The sequence below is a fragment of the Globicephala melas genome, chromosome 11 (genome assembly GCF_963455315.2).
Source record: "Globicephala melas chromosome 11, mGloMel1.2, whole genome shotgun sequence".
Lineage (NCBI taxonomy): Eukaryota > Metazoa > Chordata > Mammalia > Artiodactyla > Delphinidae > Globicephala > Globicephala melas.
In genome coordinates this window covers 44,620,669-44,642,607 of record NC_083324.2, presented here as the reverse complement: position 1 = coordinate 44,642,607, position 21,939 = coordinate 44,620,669, and the positions used below count along the sequence as shown (strand labels likewise).

The 21,939-nt window shown below is 39.8% G+C and overlaps 1 protein-coding gene across 11 annotated transcripts in view; it reads left to right on the top strand.

The window, feature by feature from the left end:
- Positions 1–21,939, top strand: part of ULK4 (unc-51 like kinase 4) — a 523,422-nt gene that overhangs the window by 213,986 nt on the left and 287,497 nt on the right. For all 11 annotated transcript variants that reach the window (XR_009565989.1, XR_009565987.1, XR_009565986.1 and 8 more), the window contains one exon: positions 12,118–12,166. Coding sequence is in view for 1 of the 11 variants with exons in the window: in XM_030846182.2 (XP_030702042.2) it covers positions 12,118–12,166 (49 nt within the window). In the remaining 10 variants the exon portion in view is untranslated. The remainder of the gene's footprint in view (positions 1–12,117; positions 12,167–21,939) is intronic.

The window sequence follows — 21,939 nt, the reverse complement described above, 5'->3', positions numbered from 1 at the left end:
TAACTGAGTCACTTTTCTGTACACCTGAAACTAACACAACATTGTAAATCAACTGTACATCAATTAAAAAAAAAAAGAAAAAAAAGTTGACCCTAATAACAAAAACAAAAAAAGTATGTAGGTATGAGAACTCATACTTTAATTGAATATGTGATAACATGGGAAATGTTTTAAATACATTTAAAAAATCCCAATATATGTAGGATGATTTGAGTTTTTCTCTCACCCTCTACTGTGATATAATACACCTAACGATCTATTAAAATAGGCAGATTCCAGTTCTAACCCCAGATCTATTGTTGGCTTTGTGAGTGAGTGTGAGCAGGTTGCTTCACTAGCCTAAGCATCAGTGTTTTCCTCTGTAGAATGGACTCAGCTATGGTTATTACACATTAAACAAGGCATGGCTGTCCAAGCAACACAGAGTACATGTACAAGAAATGGTAGCTATTATTTTAATGAGTTGGTCCCCTGTCTTATATGAATCAAAAAACAAGGAAATAATACATTAAAACTTATTATTTTCTTAGAGTGCTGGCATTATAATATTTTATTTGTAATGCTTTGCTATTCTCCCAAACGTAGCATTCAGTGTATTATATTTTATGCCTCCGTATGTATATATTTTATAGAAAAAATTTTATATAAATAGCTACATACAATTATTATGCTTTTTAATAATTTTCTATAATCAAGAAAAAATACATTTGTTAAACACATACACACAGAGACACAGGCTGGTGGTTCTTATCAAAAGTTAAAATGTGAATGACAGTCTCTAATCCATCTTACGGTTTTTCTGGTCAGCAAGGTAGCCTTTGGTTCAGTAGCTTCAAGTTGATCGTCACTCTCTATTTTTGTCTGTTAGTACCATAGTATCATGGATTGATCTTAGAAGTAGCCCCTGAAATGAGCTTGGGGATACTGAAATTATTCAGCGTAATGAAAGTACAGTTTATAGGAATTGGGACTGAAGCGAAGGTCTGAACATCAGGGAGGTTGAGCTGAGTGTTAAGCTGTTCTTTTTGACCCTTTTCCATTCCACTCCCATTGACGTCCTTGCTTCCTACCTCCTGTGAACTTTTGAGACTTCCAGGTTTTCTTTTTCTTGCCAACTCTTTAAATGTTGGTGTTCCATGGGTTTCTGTCCTCAGCTCACTTCTTACTCCTCTTTCCAAACTTAACTCACTTCTTCTCCAAACTAGCCTTTCCCCCATACGTTAGCTTAATATTGTATCTTAGAGCAGTTAAAAATCATGAACTCTGAAACTGATTAGCTGTGTACCTTGGATAAGGTTCCATGCTAGTGTCCTCCTCTATAGAATAGGTTACTCATTCCTACCTCAAGGTAAGGATTAAGTAAGAGGTGAAGCCCTAAGCCCAGTGCATTATTGCATAGGAGCTTCCATAGATGAGATCCTTTGCCGTGATGTTTGTTGTTCTGGTGGCGGTCATGGCGGTGGCCTCCAGGTAGGACAAGTCAAGCACCTAGAGTCATTCTGAATTTCCTTCCTCCTCTGTCTCTCCTGCATCCAATAGATTTTCAAGTCCTGTTGATACAACCTCGTTGGTCTTTTCCTATTTACTCCTGCTTTGGTTCTTATCACCTCTTATCTTGAAAGTGGTCATTGGCAGCTACCTGACCTTCCTGTTCCCAGTCCTTTTTGCATTCAGTCCATCCTCTCACTGTAGCCTGAATAATCATTGTAAAAAGGTAAAGCTGGTGATGGCATCATTTTGCCTAATCCTTCTCTTAGTGGTACCCAGTCACCTAGAGCAGGGACGTGTGCTAGCTCAGCAAACTTTTTCTGCAAAAGGCCAGGTAGTAAATACTTTGGGCATTGCTGGCCATATGGTCTCTGTTGCAGCTACTCTGTCATTGTGGTGTAAAAGCAGCCATGGACAATATGTAAATGAATGAGCATGGCTGTGTTCCAATAAAACTTTATTTATGGAAGCTGAAATTTGAATTTCATGCAGTTGTCATATATCATGAAATATTCTTCTTTTGATTTTTTTCCAACCATTTAGAAACCTAACAACTTTTCTTAGCTCGTGGGCCACACAGATACTGGCTGGTGGCAGGGTTTGGCCTGTAGGATGGAGTTTACCAAATAAGTTGAAGTTCTTCAGCATGGATAACAAGATCTTTTGTGATCTGCCCTGGTTTATTCCTCCAGCCTGATCTTTTAAAAAAATTATTATTATGTTTTAATGCAGACTTTATTTATTTACTTATTATTTTTGGCTGCATTGGGTCTTAGTTGCGGCACACGGGATCTTTCCTTGCGGCGTGCGGGCTCTTTGTTGAGGTGCACGGGCTTCTCTCTAGTGGTGGTGCGTGGGTTCCAGAGGATGTGGGCTCTGTAGTTTGCGGCACACGGGCTTAGTTGCTCTGCAGTATGTGGGATCTTAGTTCCCTGACCAGGGATTGAACCAGTGTTTTCTGCATTGCAATATGGATTCTTAACCACTGGACCACCAGGGAAGTCCGCAGCCTGATCTTCTGTTACCTTCTCCTTACTTCTTCCATTTATTCAATAAACTCACCTTTTCTCTGTCCTTAATGAGTCATCATGTTTTTGCTTTCTCTCATGCTGTTCCCTTTGCCCAGGGCACAACTCATTCTTAGCTGTCCTCCCTCCCCTTCTACCCTGTCTTCCATCCACTACTTGTAGATAACCTACTCCTCTTTCAAGGTTCAGCTCGAGCAGTACTTACTCTGTGCAGTGAGGACACTCATGTCAGCTGCCTGGGTTTATATGTCAGCCCCACTTCTTGTCTCTCGATCATTTCTTTGTCTCTCAGTTTCTCGTCTGAATAAAAAAAGGAATTCATCATCATCATCATCATCCCTATGGTTTCTCTTTGTTAGAATCCACTGAGCTAGCACATGGACAGCACTGGGAATCATGTTTTTCACATAGTTATTGTGCAATCCACGTTTACTCTGCATCTCAGATAGAAGAGGCTATTTCTGTTGTCCCTTCTGTACCCTTTATAGACATCTGTCATAGCACTTATAATACTTGATATAGCTCTCGGCCCAGTGCATTGCATTCAGTAATAATAGGTACTCAGTAAATGTTTATTGGCTGAATGAGAGAGAAAAGGGAAAAATCTTAGCTTGACTTTAAGTGGATTCCAAAACAAAAATCTCTTGCATGTTACTAAGTAACAGGACAAAAAGGGGCCATAGAGAATAAGGTTCATTAAATTGAAAATAAATTTTAAAATATCTTATATACAATTGCTGTTTTTTAGTACCGGGCTCATGTCCATAGGAGGAAAGAAATGCCACGTGGACAGTCTAGTGGTCCTCTTAGGAACCTGTGTTCCTGCCAATCCTTTCTCTTACTGATTTGCGTTTCTTTCTGTTCCTTCCCCTCCCCAGTCCTGCAAGGATGAGCACACTTCTTACCTGTGGTTTCAACATGGGGAGCTGTGGGACCCATACAGAATCATGTCTTGGAGAAAGTGCCAAGGATTCAGTGAATTTTTAGAGTAAGGAGGCCAGCTGCAGAGCCACGGGGTTCAGAAAGACAGAAGGTGAGGGCTCAGGACCCAGGCAGAACAGAAAGCCCTGGGCTGGATGTGGGGAGGCGGGGCCAAAGCCCTTGGCTGGTTAACAAGAGCGTCGTTGCCTGTGCAGGGACGGTTTGTGTAAAGCCGAGGACAGAACAGGACTTTCAGGCATATCACAGCATCTAGAATTGGAAGGAGTCAGAGATGTCTTGTCAATGAGCGATACACTGCGTGGAGAGCCTCTTGGCTACTGTTCTTCCTTCTCACCTTCTGTACTTTCTGTGATAGAAACATTCTGTTGCCTGGATTCATTCAACAGATGTGGATTATCACAGGGCTGTATTGGGCATCTATGGAGGTAATAGGTAGAAAAGCATTTTTGAAAGTTGCTAATGTAAAGTTCTTCTGTTTCCACCTAAAACCTCCTTTCTATTGGAAAATGTTTGCTTTATACATAAGCAAAGTGTCTCTTACTGAAATTCATATCTTTTTCATGCTGTTTTAGGCAGTGGGAGATTTTTGTACATCAGAGGTACATTCTGGTATAGCTCGTGTGCTAGCTTAATTCTGACACTTTCTCAGCAAATGAAGCAGTCAACTTTATAACTTGGGTTAAGTTATTTTTATATTGTTTATGTTTTGTGACCACTGGGGTGCAAATTTCCTCAGGGAATAAGTAGAATGCCTATCCTAAGGAGGATTCTGTAGATGTTGGTAAAATGACTAGATCTGAAATTCTCTGTGCTAAGACTGCTCACCTCTTAACCCTGCCCCTTCTTTTGGGGAAAAATAAGTCTTTATATGTGTACCTTTATTGGTAAGACTTCTGCAGTTCTCTGCAAGAGGATTAGCAAGCATTGCAAGCAAAGGCAAACATTTCAAGGAAAAACCTTACAAATATTCTTGCTTTCAAGATAGACATAATATCATGCCATAAGTAAACATGAAACCATTTCCTTTTGAAGTTGATTCACTGAACCAATAATTTGAAATTCAGCTTGATGTTAGAGACCTTTTATTTTAAATGACTATTGTTGGTCCACTAGACTGGTAAATTAGGTGAGCCATTAAGAAACAAAAAAGCTTTGTGTGTAGTCTAGCAGTCAGTTATTAACAAATATGAAATCTAAAACTCCTAACCAACGTTGTTGGAAAGCTAACAGACGTCCAGCATCTATTTTGGGTTTGTACACAAGTTGGCCAGAAGCAGCTTAATTCAGAGAATGAAATCTGAATTATTAAAACAAAGGAGGCGGGGGTAAGATGGAATTGGGGTGGGGGGAAAGGTCAAGTTTGTAGTGGGCAGAATTCTAAGATGACCTTCAACACTCCAAGCCCATCTTCTCCCAGTGATTCAGTTAAACACTAACTTAGTCCTGTTGTGAGGGGATATTGCAGATGTCATTAAGGTCCCAAACTAGTTGACCTTAAAATACGGAGATCATTTGGGTGGCCCTGACTAATCATATGAGCCATTTAAATCTGGTCTAGAGGTCAGAGACAGGTAAGTCAAAGAGATTTGAAACTTGAGAAGGATTCTACGTGGAGGAGATTCTCCGTTGCTGGTTTTGGAGATGGAGGGAGCCACGTGGCAAGGAGTGTGAGTGGCCTCTAGAACCTGAGAGGGACCCCTAGCTGACAGCCAGCAAGGAAATAGGGGCCTCAGTCCTACAACTGCAAGGAACTGAGTTCTGTTAACAGTGATGGGAAATGGATCCCTTCCACCCTCCAGATGAGAATTTAACCCAGCTGGCATCTTGATTCCAGAATTTTGATACTCTGAGCAGATAACTCAGCCATGCTGAGCTAGACTTCTGACCTACAGACCTTTGAGCTAATCAGCAGGTGTGCTTTAAGCCATGAAGTTTGTGGTCATTTGTTATGCAGCAATAGAAAACTAATATGAGGCCTCTGTCATGTCTCCTTTGCGTCCCTGTAGTAGCCTATTAACTGGTCTCTCTGCTTCTAGACCAGTGTTGCTCAAACTGGTGAAGAAACAGTTTTTGAAATTCCAGTGTGTTGCAGACCAATACTGTAGCAGATTGTGCAGATGGCTGCAAAAACATCTCCCGTCCCTGTGCTCTTCTGTCACGTGACCATGCCACTCCCTCTCTCAGGAGGCTCTAGTTTCCTCCACCTGAGTCTGGGCTGGCCTTAATGACAGGCTTATAACCTCTTACCATTTTCAGGTGATACCCTGTGTTGCAAGGCTGTTAGAAAAGGCCGTGCAGCTTCTGCCTGGTTCTCTAGGAAGGCTCCTCCTTGGCGCTCAGCTGCCATGCTTTGAGAGGCCTTGCCACGTGGAGAGGGCAGTACTGGGTGATCCAGTCAACGGAATTAACAGCCTTCCTTGAGTCATCGCAGCCCAGATGCCCGACATGTGAATGAGAAGCCTTGAGATAATTACAGCCCCTAAGCTGGTCTAGTCAACCCCAGCCTTGTGTCTTCCCAGCTGAGGCCTCAAACATCGGGGACAAAGACAGGTCATCCCCACTGTGCCCTGTCCAAATTCGCGACCCACAGAATCAGTGAGTGTCATAAAGTACTTACTGCTTTCTGGCACTACATTTGGGATTGGTTTGTTATGCAGCAACAGATAACCAGAATAAACATTTTAATAAAATGCTATGAAAGCGAAATTATAAAAGGACAGAATATAAGCAGAAAACACACAGTGTCACTGCTATGCTACTCTGTCGGTCAAAGTAGTTACAAACCTGCCAAGATTCAAGAGGAGAGGATACAGGCCCCACTTCTCAAAGAGAGGAGACTTGAAGAATTGGGGAGCCATTAAAAAAAATTTAAATTTTGAAATAAATTTAGCCTTATCGAAAAGTTGTAAAAATATTACAGAGAATTTCCATATGCCCGTCACCCAGCTTCCACTAATGGTAACATCTTATGGAACCATAGTACCGTTGTCAAAACCAGGAAATTATCATTGATGAAATGTTGTTAACTGATCTGCAGATTTTATTCCAGTTTTGCCAGTTTTCCTAATAATGTCCTTTCTCTGGTCCCAGGTCTAATCTAGGACTCCATAGTGCATTTAGTTTTCAGGTCTCCTTAGTCTACTCCAATATGGGACAGTTCTCACCCTTCCCTGTCTTTCATGACTAACGCTTTTGAAGTGTACAGGTAGTTATTTTGCAAGATGCCCCTCAAATTTGCTTTAATTTTTTCATGGTTAGATTAGGGTTATGCATTTTTTACAAGAGTGCCCCAGAAGTGATGATGTGCCCTCCTTTGTGTGTGATATCAGGGTGTACATGACGTCAGTATGTCTTATTCCTGGTGATGGGAAACGTGCTCCTTGGGGAAGGTGCTCCCTGCCAGGGTTCCCCACTGTAAACACCTTGTGGATAGGTCCTTTGAGACTATGCAGATATTCTCTTTGTCATCATATGTTGCTGGGGCCTTGTTACAAAACTGCCACAAAGTTTAAATTTTTTATCATTAGATCCAACAGATTAAAACTTAATCTTTCCAGTTTCTGTCGTTATAGTGTCATAGATGTGGGCTGTTTGCAGACTGGCTCTGGTCTGCAGACCACACTTTGAGGAGCAATGTTCTAGGCTGCACTGCTTCGCCAGTTCCTTTATTCCTATTACTGTCAGACTGGAGTTTGAATAGCAAATCCAACGGTGTCATTCTTCAGCTTAAAATTCGTCAGTCTTCCCATCCTTTTAGGGTGCAATCCAAACTTCTAAGCCTGACGGTCAAGGCTACATCATTCTGCTCCATCTTTCACATTGTCCCTTTACTAGTTAGACTTCTCCGATTATCCTCACCATTGTATCCATGTAGGCACACCTGGCTCCTCCACACACTGTAGCTGGCCAATCCCCTGTCTTTCAAGGCTGATGAGCACCTCTTTTCAGTAGTCTGGGCTCACTAGGTTTTCCCCACGTCTAGTCCTCTGTATCCTGTGCATATATCTCTGATAGAAGTTGAATTTTGTTTTTATGTTTGGTTATGTATATGTCAAGCCATTTTTTAAAAAAAATTTTATTGAAGTATAATTTATTTACAATGTTGTATTGGTTTCAGGTGTACAGCAAAGTGATTCATTTATATATTAGCTATATCATATGATATTTGTCTGTCAAGCTATTTGACTTGACTGAGCTTAAAGGCATCGATTTTGAGTTATAAGATTAGCCCATGACAAGGGTTCAAGAGTGTTAACCATAACTTGAGATAGTATCCACGAAGAAATGTCTCCAGTACTAAGTAAGATCTGTATGACCAGATGGATTCCAGAAATGCAGAGACAGTGTGTGGAGAAGCCCTTTGGGGAGGACATTGTCCCTGATGGATAGGGTTGACTGTTGGGGCCTTTGGCTCTAGACTTGTGGCCCTTCTTCCTGTGTATGGTCTCTACCCCAGGGGTAGATAAAAACTTCAAGCGAGGAAGCAAACTCAAGACAGTGCAGCTCCATGGGTGGACCCCTGTGTCTCTGTAGGCCTGTTTTATTGCTTTTGGGGACCACTTTCTTTGTCCTGCAAAACTGAGCAAAGAGCAGGTGGAGATCCTCTGCCTTCCTCTCCCTGCACCTCCTTCTAAGTTTTAAAGGAAAATTTTAAAGAATGCTAATAATGGTTTGAAATTCAACCCAACCAAGTGTTAATAGCTCTCTGAACAGAACAGGAGTGATCTCCCTGTACCAATTTTTCCTGTGTTGCAACTAGTCTTTTATATCTAAATATTGCTAGGCTTACTTTATATTTAGCCCTATTTTCAAATTATATGAAATGTAATTGTGCCAGAAAATAGAGAAAAAGCAAGGCCGCCATGATTCCATAGGTCACTGATAATAACTTTACCTCGAACGCAATTGTTGTTTCTTACGTCAAAAGTGTTGACCTATTATTTAAAGTATACATTTTAGTCTTTTTGGTAATCATTTAGCACATTTTGTGATAAAATCTTCTTAAAATTTGTGCTTATAGCTTCCAGAGATAAATCTCAACTTTAAGTATTTATCAGAATTTAAATACATGGTATTTTAAATGAGTTATCAAGCATTAATAAATACATGAAAATGTTATCAATAAATGATTTATCAATTAAAAATTATCAATAAATAATTGATCAATAAATAGATTTTTAAAAATTTCCCAATACCAGTGGCAACATTTACATTAAGAACAGGAGGGAGTTAGAATGCCAAATAATGTATCCTAAAGATTTTCATAAATTCATTCAAAATTTTCTAATTCAAACAGCACCTCTTTTGTTAATAACATAAACCACATATATACAAAGTCTCAGTCAATCTCCTGTAATAAAACCTTGTACGGAAAACTCTTTCACCATGTACAATCTTATCATTAAATTACACTGTTAAGGGGAAGAAGAACCGCCCCTCTCCAACAAAAAACCCAAGGTAAAGTAGTCCCAAGAATGGAATTTGGAAAGGGCAGTATATTTCAATTTAATCATCTGGAATTACTTAAATACAGTGTGCTTAGATGGCTAACATAAAGGAAGAAAAGTTTACTGTGCTACAGTTACTAGCGTCACAGTCCTTTGAAGATTTGGGATAATTTTAAAAAGATCTCTACTTTGTTTTTGGTTTAAAAAATTCAGATAAATCTTTTCCCTTCCTGTCCTTCAGGCTGTCTATAAACCATAGAAATTTCATTCTTTTCAAATTTAGGAAATAACAGACTCGTAGTAAGATGATACTGGTCATTTAAATCATGGGGGCCAACCACAACAGAGCCCCCGGATAAGATAGCCTTTTTTTTTTTTTTTTTTTTTTTGCGGTACACACAGGCCTCTCACTGTTGTGGCCTCTCCCGTTGCGGAGCACAGGCTCCCGACGCGCAGGTTCAGCGGCCATGGCTCACGGGCCCAGCCGCTCCGCGGCATGTGGGATCTTCCCAGACCGGGGCACGAACCCGTGTCCCCTGCATTGGCAGGCAGACTCTCAACCACTGCGCCACCAGGGAAACCCAAGGTAGCCTTTTGAGTCATGATTTTCCAAAGTCTCTGTGATGACTTAAGACCTGCTGCCTGAATAAATCCCTGAGAACCGGCCACATCCACTTCGCTTAGAGGTAAGCCTCCTCCTCCCTGCTCTACAGAGGCCTGAGCACCGGAGCTGCTCCCCAGAGGACCAGGTCAGAGCAAGAGAGCTCCATTACTCAGAGCACATCAAGGGTTGATCATTTGAGAACCGAGCTACTAATTGGACTTATGATGATATGAAAGGAGATGCTTAAAGTAAGGAGACGTATTTTTAAAATCAAAATTTAAGAACATATTGAAAACTGTGATCTCTAAAGCAGTCTAAAATCTGTGGATTTCAGATATTTTATATACAACTCACAATAAAACAAAATGCATTTTATGTCACTACCCAGTACACGTATTCAGAGCCATAAGTGAAATAAAAATGCCACGGACAATACTGTGTGTGACACCCTTGAATATTTTCTATTGTATTGTTTTAAATTAAGAAAATGCTACTCAGTAGCCAGTAAACTCATTGCCCACTTATCAGTCACTTCCCATGGTCTGGAAAGATGCTGCCTCAGATAGTTGTAAGTGTATGCAGCCACCGTTGTCCCATACCTGCTTTAGAGTGCTTTTGGGATTACATGTGAGGTTAGTGCACGAGTCACAGAAAATGTCATAGAAAAAAATTTTTTTCACTAAAAGTGATTTTATTTAGCTTGAGTTCCCTTTTTATTTACCACATGTGGCTCTAAATTATGTGTTAGTCAAATCAAAGAACGAAATTTTTCTGGTTGATTGTGTTCAGAAGAATGTGAGGATCGAAGTGTTAGAACTTGAAGGAGACTTAAGAGGTAGTGCAGGCCAGCCTGCTCGTCATGCAGAGACCAGGAGACGAACTAGTTGCAATTTTTAAGAAAGAATTAAGGTTGTTTATGTAATCATATGTTAGTAATAGAATGTATTTTAAAATACCATCATAGAGAGGCTGGTGTTGTGAGTGGCTGCTTCTGGATCTGAATGTTGGGGTAGACTGTGATACAGGGAGCTGTCACTTCTAGGTACCGTTGGGGAGGCAGTGGTGCCTGTGTCCCTGTGACTTTCTTGGCTGTGGTTGCTAGGGCCACTTGGAGATGTATGTGCTTGGCTCTTTCAGCCTGGGCCTAATAAAAGTATATATCATAAAAATTGAAAAAGACCTATTTAGCAAACGATATGGTTAACATCTAGGAAGCTGAGGAAGAGGATTAAGAATGTGCTGACGTAAAGTTGCGCTTGCTCCTGAGTCTGTGCATTTCCTGTCCTGCCCAGGCGTGGTATAAGGAGCTCCATCCTCACATCTGAGCCTTCAGTTGCCCAGGAAAGTGAGAGAATGTAAATGAATTTAATATCTGTAGTCAAAACCTTTTCCCTCTAATATGTCGAGACTACAGAAATCATCGCGTTTATTTTTGCTGGATACTGAGCTAGGGCTTTCTAAGTGCTTCAGTCTCTGAGACTTCTCTCTGTATCTCACTTTTCCTTAACAGATATTTGTAAAACACTGTGATCTTTTTTTTGGCTAATCTCATAGGCTTTTCTTTCATCAATGTATTATCATAGACAAACAAGCTCTAGGGAGGCCAGGCGATAATTCCCTTCCTGTCCTCCTGGCCTTTTCTGTGAAATAGACAAACAACACATACATGCAAGGAAAACAACATGCTTGTCTTAAGTGCTGTAGTTTATCCTACAAAGTAAATTCTAGTCAAGTTAAGGAATCTGATTGTTTTTTTTAACTGGAGCAGGATCAGAAAATTATAGCTTGTGGGCCAAATATGGGACACTGCCTGTTCTTATAAATAAAATTTTATTGGAACACAGCCATGCCTATTCATTTATGTATTATTTATGCCTGCTTTTACATTATGGAGACAGAGGTAAGTAGATGCTATAGAGACTGTGTGGCCTGCAAAGCCTAGAATATTTACTATTTGGCCTTTTATAGAAAAAAGTTTACTGACCCCTGGAATAAAGGAATATTTAGAGATTGAAGTATTGTCCTTAAAAAACTATCACTTTTGAATCAAGGCTATTTTCCCTTAAGTAGCATGAAAAAATTCTTCTGTTACGAACAGATGACAATTTATAACTAGGTTTGATGAGAGAAAGTGCCTAGAAACTATTGAGTGATTGATGTCTACCTTTTTTAAAGATCATTAAAAATCATTGTACATTAAATCATTAATGCTGAGAAGATAACTAATGAGGCATATATGAAAGATTACAGTGTGGCATGCTAATAATTTAACTACAGGGAGGATTGGTTACATTATTTCAACTGGCATTGCCTATTTTGACAGTCTTTATAATAATTGTGAACTTTAATAAAATTTTACATTTATAAATATCAGTCTGAGGTTTTACCTGCTACAGTCCAGTGAGGCTAAGCTAATAGTCATTTGCAAAGAAGCCTCATATTTCTTGTGTTTAGATGTAGTTTAGTGTATTAAAATGAGTATTTAGTCATAATATTTTTCGGTCACAGAATTTAAGCAATAAAACATGGGGCTGCAATGCTCCATACCAGGGTAGCAGTTTAAATAATTTTAAAATAATTAATAAATTATCTTTTCATTTTTTAACAGACTTGTGGAAGAAAGCAAACTGATCCCACGCATTTTTGATGTAATTCTGGTAAGAGAAGAAATGTGCGTCTGAAATTCAAGTGAAATTTAAAAGTTTTTAAAGTTTTGAGCACGTTGTTTGGTTGGGTTCTAACCCTAACTCTGCCCAGAAGGATTGTGTGTCCATCATGTCACTTAACCTTATTAGGACTCAGTTTCCTTGTATGAGCTCTTGTCCAGCTCTGAAATTGTGTAGGGATGCTGTTTAATGACCTGCCCTCTTTCTGAAAATCCTTTGCATTTTATTTCTATAAAGTTAAAAACTATGTTATCTAATATAGAAAGAATACTGTATCTGAGGTTGGTTTGTGGAGGAAAGGCAGAATGACGATCACTGTGCTTCAATATGAATTTTCTGATTTTCACCATGAAGCTCTCTGACTTTGTCATCACTGGGTCAGATCAACAATTTTATGCCTATGGGCAGAAGTTGTCTTCTTCAGAACGTAGAATAGCTTAGCTTCTGTACACCATTTTTTCCATTCGTAGGACACAACTTGATTGAAAACCATCGGTTAAAGAAAACCTTTCCTCTCTGGTTCCTATGTGTAGAGAATAAAATGGGACGTAGGGTTGGCTTTTCTCACTTCTGATAAATCCCTATTTATACTAAATAGAAATCTGAGAATTAGGCTGAAAACTCAGTTGGTACTTATAGCAAGGGAGTGCCCTTAGCCAAAGAAGTGTTCTCTTGTACCTTAGTGGGTTGTCCTCTCTTTACCAAAATGTTTCCCTCCATAGCTGACTGACAGTGCAAGGGACAAAGGAGGGGGACATGTCCGCAGTCAGATCAGCCGAGCCTGCCTTGGTCATCAGTAGAGCAATAGCTGTTATTGTCTGATAACCCTACCAATGGAAGATTAGCCCTGTTTAATCATCCTAAATTATTAATCTACAAGTTGTTTGTGTGCTGATAGGGCTGTATGGTAAAAACATTATTTTTCTTAGCTGCAGATCGCCCTTTTTTTTGGTGGAGAGCTGTTGGGTTTGCTGAGCTATTTGAGTTAGGCGGGGAGTAGGGGTGGGCATGCGTAGTATTCCCAAAGCACGCTCAAGTGACAACAAGATGACCCAGAGCTGCCATGCTAAGAGAATTGTATTGCTTCAAATAGTCAACGGGGATTTTAGAGGTAGTATCAGGAGAAGAAAGGGAGAAAAAGGAGATGAAGACCCATGGAGATCATCAGCTGTCTAGTGGGGATTTTTAAGCTTTGCCCAGTGGTATGTGCATCTCCCACCTTCAGTAGGACATACATCACTTGCTAATTCGTTGTGGAGTTGGATTTGCTTTTGGAGGGCCACGGGGGCCGTTAATGTTGGGTTCGGCTGCACGGTTGGGCAGGGGGCAGGAGCCAAAGCTGTCCACATTCAGCCACCTCTGGCTTGCACTTGAAAAGAGACTTGGTGCTGCAGACAGAGAGAGCTGGAGCTAGACTGGACCTTAAACTCATGGATGTGACTCGTCCCCTTGCTGTGCCAGGAGGGCTTCTGACCTGCTGAGGTCAATACAGCTCCTTTTGTGACTGATAGAAAGTTCTCTACCCAGCCTTTGGCAATCATCTCAAGGTCTAAAATCCCACACATGGAAAATTCTTCCGTGTATGTTACCGAAACCCCTCCATACGTGATGAATCTTTGTATAACAAGCACCTAGCAAGGCTTCATATTGCGCAAATGTTTAACTGATTAATGCCACCATTGAAACCCCTGTCATTGTGTTGTAGCTGTCGTTGGGGGTGCGTAGAAGTGACATATACTTTCCAGGTCAGGATTTCAACTTGCCCTGAGCCCTGTGACCTCGGAGGCATTTCTGGGAGGAGGCTTTTCCTCCTGCCGGAACAGCTCCATACTCAAGTGTTTTGTAGGCCCTTATTTTGAAAAGAGGTCCTGCTGCTAAGAAAAAGTAAAGAAAAAAAACTGTTGGAAATCACTGCTTTTTGGGACAGGACTTTTGATGTATTTGAAAAACATTATTGAATCCCTATTCTATTTTTGACTTTCTTGAGTTGAATAATCACTACTTTTTTCTCTGTATAAATACATTTTTAATCAATGAAGTATCTTTGTAGCAGTTATCCTATGAACTATTACCTTATCCTTTCTAAATTTTTGTCACCGAGCTAGACATAATATTTTATTGATTCTATGCTGTACTTTTTTTTTTCCCCCTCATATTTTAACATTTCTGAATCCAGGCTATACTTCCCAAACCAATGACATTTTACAGTTGCTTTCAGCCAGGTGACCTGGTTGTCATTGCCTTAACCAATTCACTTCAGTTTTATTTTTCTTTTTATTAGTGCCCAAGAACGATATATTAGAAAAATATGTCTAAGTTTAAAAGCGCTCTTTCAATAAAAATAAAATGAAAATTCTAAGTAATAAGAAACCATGCCATAGTTTAATTGGCAGCATTTTTCTTCTTTAGTGCTTGATAAAATAATGGTGTATCTTAGAACTGATGGATTCCTGGATTCAAGAAAACACAGTGTATACTTCAGTTGGGTTTGGTTTCTAAGTTCAAGGGCCTAGGTGGTGTCTGGCATATATATAGCAGCTTCTAGCAATGGTTTGATCAGAACGAGACGTAATGAAAAGATTGTACAAGACCCTTTGGCTACTGCTTGTGTCTTTTAGCCACTCATTAAAAAACACAGCAGCATTAGACTCGTTTAGCTGGTGGTCCACTGTGACCTCTTGATGATTTTTTTCTTCACTCTTAGCACATAACTGTTTTCCATCTTCGGTTTGATGTACTTAGAGCCTGATAATGGGCTTTATAACATCGTTGTTTTCTAGAGTTCCTCGTACGATATGCTCTTACCCACAGTGTAAGACATCCTCTCCTAGATGTTTTTCATTACAAAGCAAAGCTGTTTCTTCTGGTGGGCAGGAATTGCAGTCAGCTTCCATGTCTTTCCTGCAGGCTTGGAGGGAGGTGAAAATGAAGGCAGCAGAATTCTAAATTTGTCATCCTGTTTGGTAGGAGGTTTCTCAAGGGAGAAAGAGAATACTGTGAACTCCAGGGGAGGGAGTGATTGGCTCTGCTCCGTGTAGGGAGAGGAGTTTCACAGAAGAAGTAACCTTTGAACAAGGGCCTTGAGCGGCTTGTTGTGAGGAGAGGGGGCATTCCAGCTTTGGGGGTGGTGAGTACTTAAATGTGCCTGCACCAGGGCCGTGGAGAGATGGTAGGGAGTGAGTAGTTTGGGACCAGATTCCCGCAGGGCTGTGGTTCTTTCTTATTTGTTGGCTTTGCAAATAATTTATGCTCTTCAAAATCACAGTCCTCTAAACAAACTAGTGGTTACCAGTGGGGAGAGGGGAGGGAGGAGGGGCGATATAGGGGTAGAGGATTAAGAGGTACAAGCTATTATGAATAAAATAAGCTGCAAGGCTATATTGTACATGGGGAATATAGCCAGTATTTTATAATAACTGTAAATGGAGTATAACCTTGAAAAGATGTGAATCAATATCTTGTACACTTGTAGCTTATATAATATTGTACATAAACTATACTTCAATTTAAAAATTAAAAAAAATCAGGATCCTCTATTTAAAAGAAGACTTTTTGAGCCCCTCTGCTGCCTGGCCATTGAGGTTGGGTCTGGGAGAGGATCAGGATTAGGATCACGGGCTTATACTGGAAACTTGAAATGGGTTGAAAGCTGGATTCTGGGAGTCACCCGTAGGACTCCATCAGCGAGGCTTTTGACATCAGCCAAAGGGACTGTGGGAAGGGAGCTTAAAAGATAGAGCCGGTCTCAGAGATCTCATCTAAGGGTCCAGGAGTTCTAACACCACATTCAGGCCAGAGAACAGGCAGGATGTTTTTAATCCTGTGTTCCAGCTGCAAGTGTCCCCACTCTTGGCAGGCCAAGCGGTGGGAAGAACCAGGTAGCTGATAGCTTACAAAAGGGAGCTGTCACAGCAGCTCGGTGCTGCTTCCCTGGCAGACACCGCATTTTCACTGGCAGCACAAGGCAGCTGTGTTGAGGGGAGTGGAGGCTCAGGCAGCCTGCATCGATTTTAGCTGACTCAATTCCCACATACAGCCTTCAGGGTCTATGACTCTGAGGCAGTCTGGATCTGCTCAATAAATGTGGGCTCCTGGAGAAAGTCAATCATAGGAGGACCTGGTGGCTTGATTTTTGAGTGCAGAGTTGCTTGGCAAGCAGGATGGAAAGCATTCTTCTTTCTCCTTTGCCACTTTCCAAAGAGTAGATATTGCTTTGAAATGTGTCTTAAGTATGAATTTGGATGGATCAGCCTTTGGGTTTTGCTATAACTCTAATCTCTCTTCATTTTATTTCAGTGGTTTATGTTTTGACCTACTTCCGTAAATCATTTTAATGCCAAGTAATATGGGCAACCTGTATTTTATTGGAAAAAAAATCTATATTCATAGCAGATTTTCCAATATGTGCCAAAATATTGCTGTCATGATATTTTATGTGTCTATTCCAGAGCAGACAATTAAAGAGCAATCTCATTGGCAAATGTTAACAATAAAAATGGGATTAACAGCACACGAGTTTGACAATTATATTGTTTTAACAGTTCTCGAGGATAGCAGTTGAAGCAAGCTTGAGTAAATCTTCCAAGTCAACTGTATATTTAGAAAAGAGCCTCTTTACCAACCTTTGGAACCTAAAGGATTTAGTCCCTGAAATACCAAAGTAGTACAGACTGGTAGCCTCATCCCATTTAAGGAATGTTTCCAATCCTGAGCGTTCATCAGGCTTCTAAAATTACTTTGCTCCATTCTAGTTGCAGCCCATCTAATGTGAATTGGGTCTCAGGGTTAAAATGACAAGTTACTTATAAGTTTAAGCGTCTGCAAGCTTGTGTCCAATATGCCATTAATAAGTGCTGCTCTGCACTTGAGCATGAGTTGCTAAAATAGAAAACATGACTTGATTAAAATTTCAAAATGCTTGACTCAGGAGGTTACTTTAAAAGTTACACAAAGAGTACTTACTGGATGCAGGGGATAAATCTGAATCTTCAGTCTACATGGATACCTATCAGGGATTCTGTAGACTGTAAGATGGAGCTCTGTAACCAATTCCTGGTGTATACGAAGATGATTTTATACACTGCTAACACACTGCCATTAAAGTATGTACTTCGAAGTGTTTTGTTCAGTGGGGGTGAGGAAGGAGATGGATTTGCGCAGATCTGTTCTGTAAACTGATATTTACAGAATAACTCTCTGGGGCCAGTGTGCAATGTATTGATACTGGATTGAATGAAGTGAAGTTGCCCATACAGCAGCTGAACTAATGGCTTTGATCTGATCAATACCATGTTATCTGGTTAGCTGAATAAATGGGTTGAAGCTAAGTAAAATAAACTTCTATCAGTATACTTGGACTCAAGCATGACTAGTTACTGCATCATCAGCCCAAATGGTTTGAAAGAAGATGGACTGTATTAAGATAAAAACTACATGTTATATCCACTGAAAAAATGCTAAAATAGGGCTTAGGATATCTTTGGCCAATCACAGAGCATATATTGGGAGTGTGTTACATAGGGCTTCTCCCAAGTCAGTGTAATCTTGCATGATATCATCATCATTCTTGTTTCTAGTTCTGCTCTAGTTCCTGGGCTTCACTTTGAGGAAACAGGTACTATTCCCTCTTCCTTCTCTGTAAGGAGATGGTCTAGTTACAAACCGTAGAAGTAGAAAGTGATAGGATGTCAAATAATGTACTTCCTAAGAGTGTTAAGCTTTTGTGTTTTTTTGGTTTTATTCTTAATTGATCGTGGGATTAGACTTGTGAAGAAGTAAGTGTAAAATTAGGGCATAGCAAATAAATGAAACCTCAACAAGAATGAGTTACAGACCAGTGAAAAGAGGCGCATGGTCCAATAAGGTGTTATAAGGGAGAATCAAGAGAAAACAAACACTGGATTAAATTTTGAACAAGCAAAAGAATTAGTATAGTACTGGAAGAAGAGGCGGTGTTCTTGTTTGAAGGGCTGTGAATCTTAGGTACTTATGTGAGCCTGTCCCCCTGCACTCATCTCATTGCCTGTGCTGTTGATTAAATTTCTCCTGCAGACCTGCGCTTTTCAATATGGTAGCCAGTAGCCACATATAGCACAACGAGCACTTGAAACGTGGCTGTCTGAATTGAGATGCGCTCAGAGTGTCAAATAGATACCAAATTTCCAAGGGAAAAAAGAGTGTAACGTAGCTGATTAATTTTCCTGTATTGATTACATGTTTAAATGGCAGTATTTTGGGTGTGTTGGGCTAAATGGAATATTATTAAAATTAATTTTATCTTTTTCTTTTTTTACTGCAGCTTTGAGAATATTAAAAATACGTGGCTTGCATTATATTTCTGTTGGATAGTGCTGCAGTAGGTGATTTCCTGTCTTGTATCCTCAGTCACATTGTGACTTTCGCTTCAGGAGGAAATTGCTCTATGTACAACCAAACCGCGTTTGTCCCCAGCACATTGCCCTCCCTGCTTTTGGTTTTTCAGTACGTTTTGATTTATTAGTGAACAAGTGAGGGAAGTGAGGCATGGCTGTTATATTTAGACCCTTTCTTCAATCACAGCTGACCTTTCGCCCCTTGATGGTGGATTGGAAGATGAAACGGTAGGAAGCGCCAGTGTTCTTCAGTATAATGTACTCACAAAAGGCAGTGTGGTTGTAGCTCCCCTGAATTTCGGCCATGACTAGTGATACCACTCAATTTTACTTCTTTCCTAACTCTGCAATATATGAGGATGCCCAGTGATTGGCCATTGGTCAACTTTGGGTTCAGGCTTCTGTTAAAATGCCCACTGTGGTCATCAGGCCTTGCCCATTCTCACTACTCCAAAGCCCTGTGTGTTTGGGGCCCTTTGATAGATAGAACAAGGTGAGGTAGCTTGTGGTATATACAAAGAGGTACTGGAAGAGCCAAGTTTAAAAGCAGTGATCATTCATTCTCAATATATGACCAGTGAATGTTATGTTATCTGAAAGTTCCTCAGTAATGTAGGACCCCATAAGTTTATTCATGAACAAAATTATTGAGATACCCACTTTTTTGAGACTATGGAAATATCAGTAAAAAGTTACTAGTTTTGATTAAAGCAGCAAACATCTACTAGCATTTGCTTTTGATGCTCTTTGCGTTTGTTTTCTTGGATGAGCAAGAAAAAGCAGAATTTATGTGCTTACCCCCTCGCTGCAAAGGATTTTCAAGCTGAGCCAGGAAATCTGATGCAGTAAAGCAGTTTACAGATTTATGGGGAAAGGAGAGCTTTTTAAATAGCTCTAGCAAGTGAATTGCGTTTTGGATTTATTAGAGGTACCAAATTGGAGAAACACTATGATGAGATGCCAGTAAGGGCAAGTTATTACTCAGGATTTTTTGGTTTATTTTTTTCTGACAACAAAAACAATACATGCTTGTAAAAAGTTCAGATCGTACAGAAATGTCTAAGATAGAATGGGAAATTCTTCCATAATATCACAGCCTACAGCTTGATGCATATTTTCCTCATTGTTTTTCATGTATGTATTTTTTAAAAAATATTTATTTATTTATTTGGCTGCACTAGGTCTTAGTTGCAGCATGTGGGATCTCTGTTGCGGCACACGGGATCTTTAGTTGCGGCATGCGGGATCTCTAGTTGCGGCATGTGAACTCTTAGTTGCAGGATGTGGGATCAAGTTCCCTGACCAGGGATCGAACCCAGGCCCCCTGCATTGGGAGTGTGGAGTCTTAGACACTGGACTGCCAGGGAAGTCCCCCACATATGTATTATCTCTCTCTTCTTTTTTTTAAAAAAATGGGACCCTACTAAATAATATATTTTATATCTGTCTTACTTTACAATGTCCATGGCAGCAGGGTGTGTGTGTGTGTGTGTGTGTGTGTATGTGTATGTATGTATGTACACCCATATGTATTATTTGTTCTATTTGATGGCCATATAATATTTTTTGTATTAGCACAATTTATTTAGCCAATCCCCACTGACGGACATTTCAGGTTTCCCCCCCCAACTTTCTGCTAATATGAGCAGCACTGAACAGAGAATATCTTTGTACATCTGTGTGAGTTTCTATAGGATACGTTCTTAAAAGTTGCATATTATACCAAAGTATATACATCTTTTGTATTTTAATATTACTCTCTGGAGTGGTAATATAAAATTCCCCACGCAGCAGTAGTATAAAACAACACCTGCCTTGCCATACTCACAACTGAGTGTTACTGGTCTTTTAAATCAGGGGTCCCCAAGCCCTGGGCCACGGACCAGTACCCGTGGTCCTTGGCCTGTTAGGAACCTGGCCGCACAGCAGGAGGTGAGCGGTGGGCCAGTGCGTGAAGCTTTATCTGTGTTTACAGCTGCTCCCCATTGCTCACATTACCGCCTTAGCTCAGCCTCAGCATTATGGTGAGTTGTACAATTATTTCATTATATATTTCAACGTAATAATAATAGAAATAAAGTGCACAATAAATGTAATGCACTTGAATTATCCCCAAACCATCCCCGCACTCCGGTCCGTGGAAAAATTGTCTTCCACGAAACCAGTCCCTGGTGCCCAAAAGGTTGGGGACAGCTGTTTTAAATTGTCAGTTGTTTGTATTTTGACCCGTGTGCTTTTTAATATCAGAGTCAAATTTATCAGGTTTTTTTGCTTATAGCTTCTGTTAGGAAAGAACTTCTCTTCGACAAGGTTATAAAGTATTAATCCATCTTTTATTCTATACATTTATGGTTTTATCATTAAATCCTAAATCTTTGCTCCAAAATAACTTTGTTGTGAGGAACGACTACAAGTCCAGCTTTTCTCTTCCCCATACCTCCCTCTCACCATCACCAAATTCTTTCAGTGGTGTTCGTTGATGTAATTCATCATGATGGTGACTTGAAATGCCATATTTATCATTCATTCACTGTATTTTGTTTATTGTCTGTATTGACATATGTAAGCTGCATATATTAAGTGTATCAATATAATTTGATGAGTTTTTACATAAATATTCAATCAAGATAATGAATGAACATACCCATCATCACCAACATTTCCTTGTGCCTATTTTTAACCCATCCCTCCCTACCCCCATTCCTGTCCCAAGCAACTATTAATTTACTTTGTCTCTGTAGATTAGGTTACATTTCCTAGAATTTTATATAAACTAGTAATAAGGGATGGACTCTTCTTTTTTAATGAATCCCTGGCTTCTTTTGTTGAGCATACTTACTTTTTCCTAGGGAGAAAGCGTTATGTCTGATTTGAACCATTGGGTTTTGTTAGAATCCTTTAGCAGGTTGAGAAGTTCCCTTTCATTCCTAGTTTGCTGAGAGATTTCACTGATGGATTTTTTTTCTTTATCTCTTAAAATCATCATGTAATCACTTTAAAACATTTTTTAATATGGTGAATTTATTGATTGATTTTTGTACGTTAAAACAGTCTTGCCGCCTGGAGTTAAAAACCCATGTGATCATGCTGTATTTTTTTAATATATAATGCTGGATTTGATTTAGTAAAAATTTTAAGTATTTTTGTGACTATGTCCATGAAGGATATTGTTCTATAGTCTTCTTTCCTTATAATCTTTTTCTGTTTTTTTGTATCAGGGTAGTGTTGGTCCCAGGGAATGAGTTGGAACATGTTCCCTCTTCTGCAAATTTTTGGGAAAAATTTTCTTTTAGAATTGGTATTTATTTTCTCCTTAAATGTTTAGTAAAAATAACCGGTGAAGCCACTGGGGCTTGAAGTTATCTTTGTGGGAAGCTTTTAAAGTACAAATTC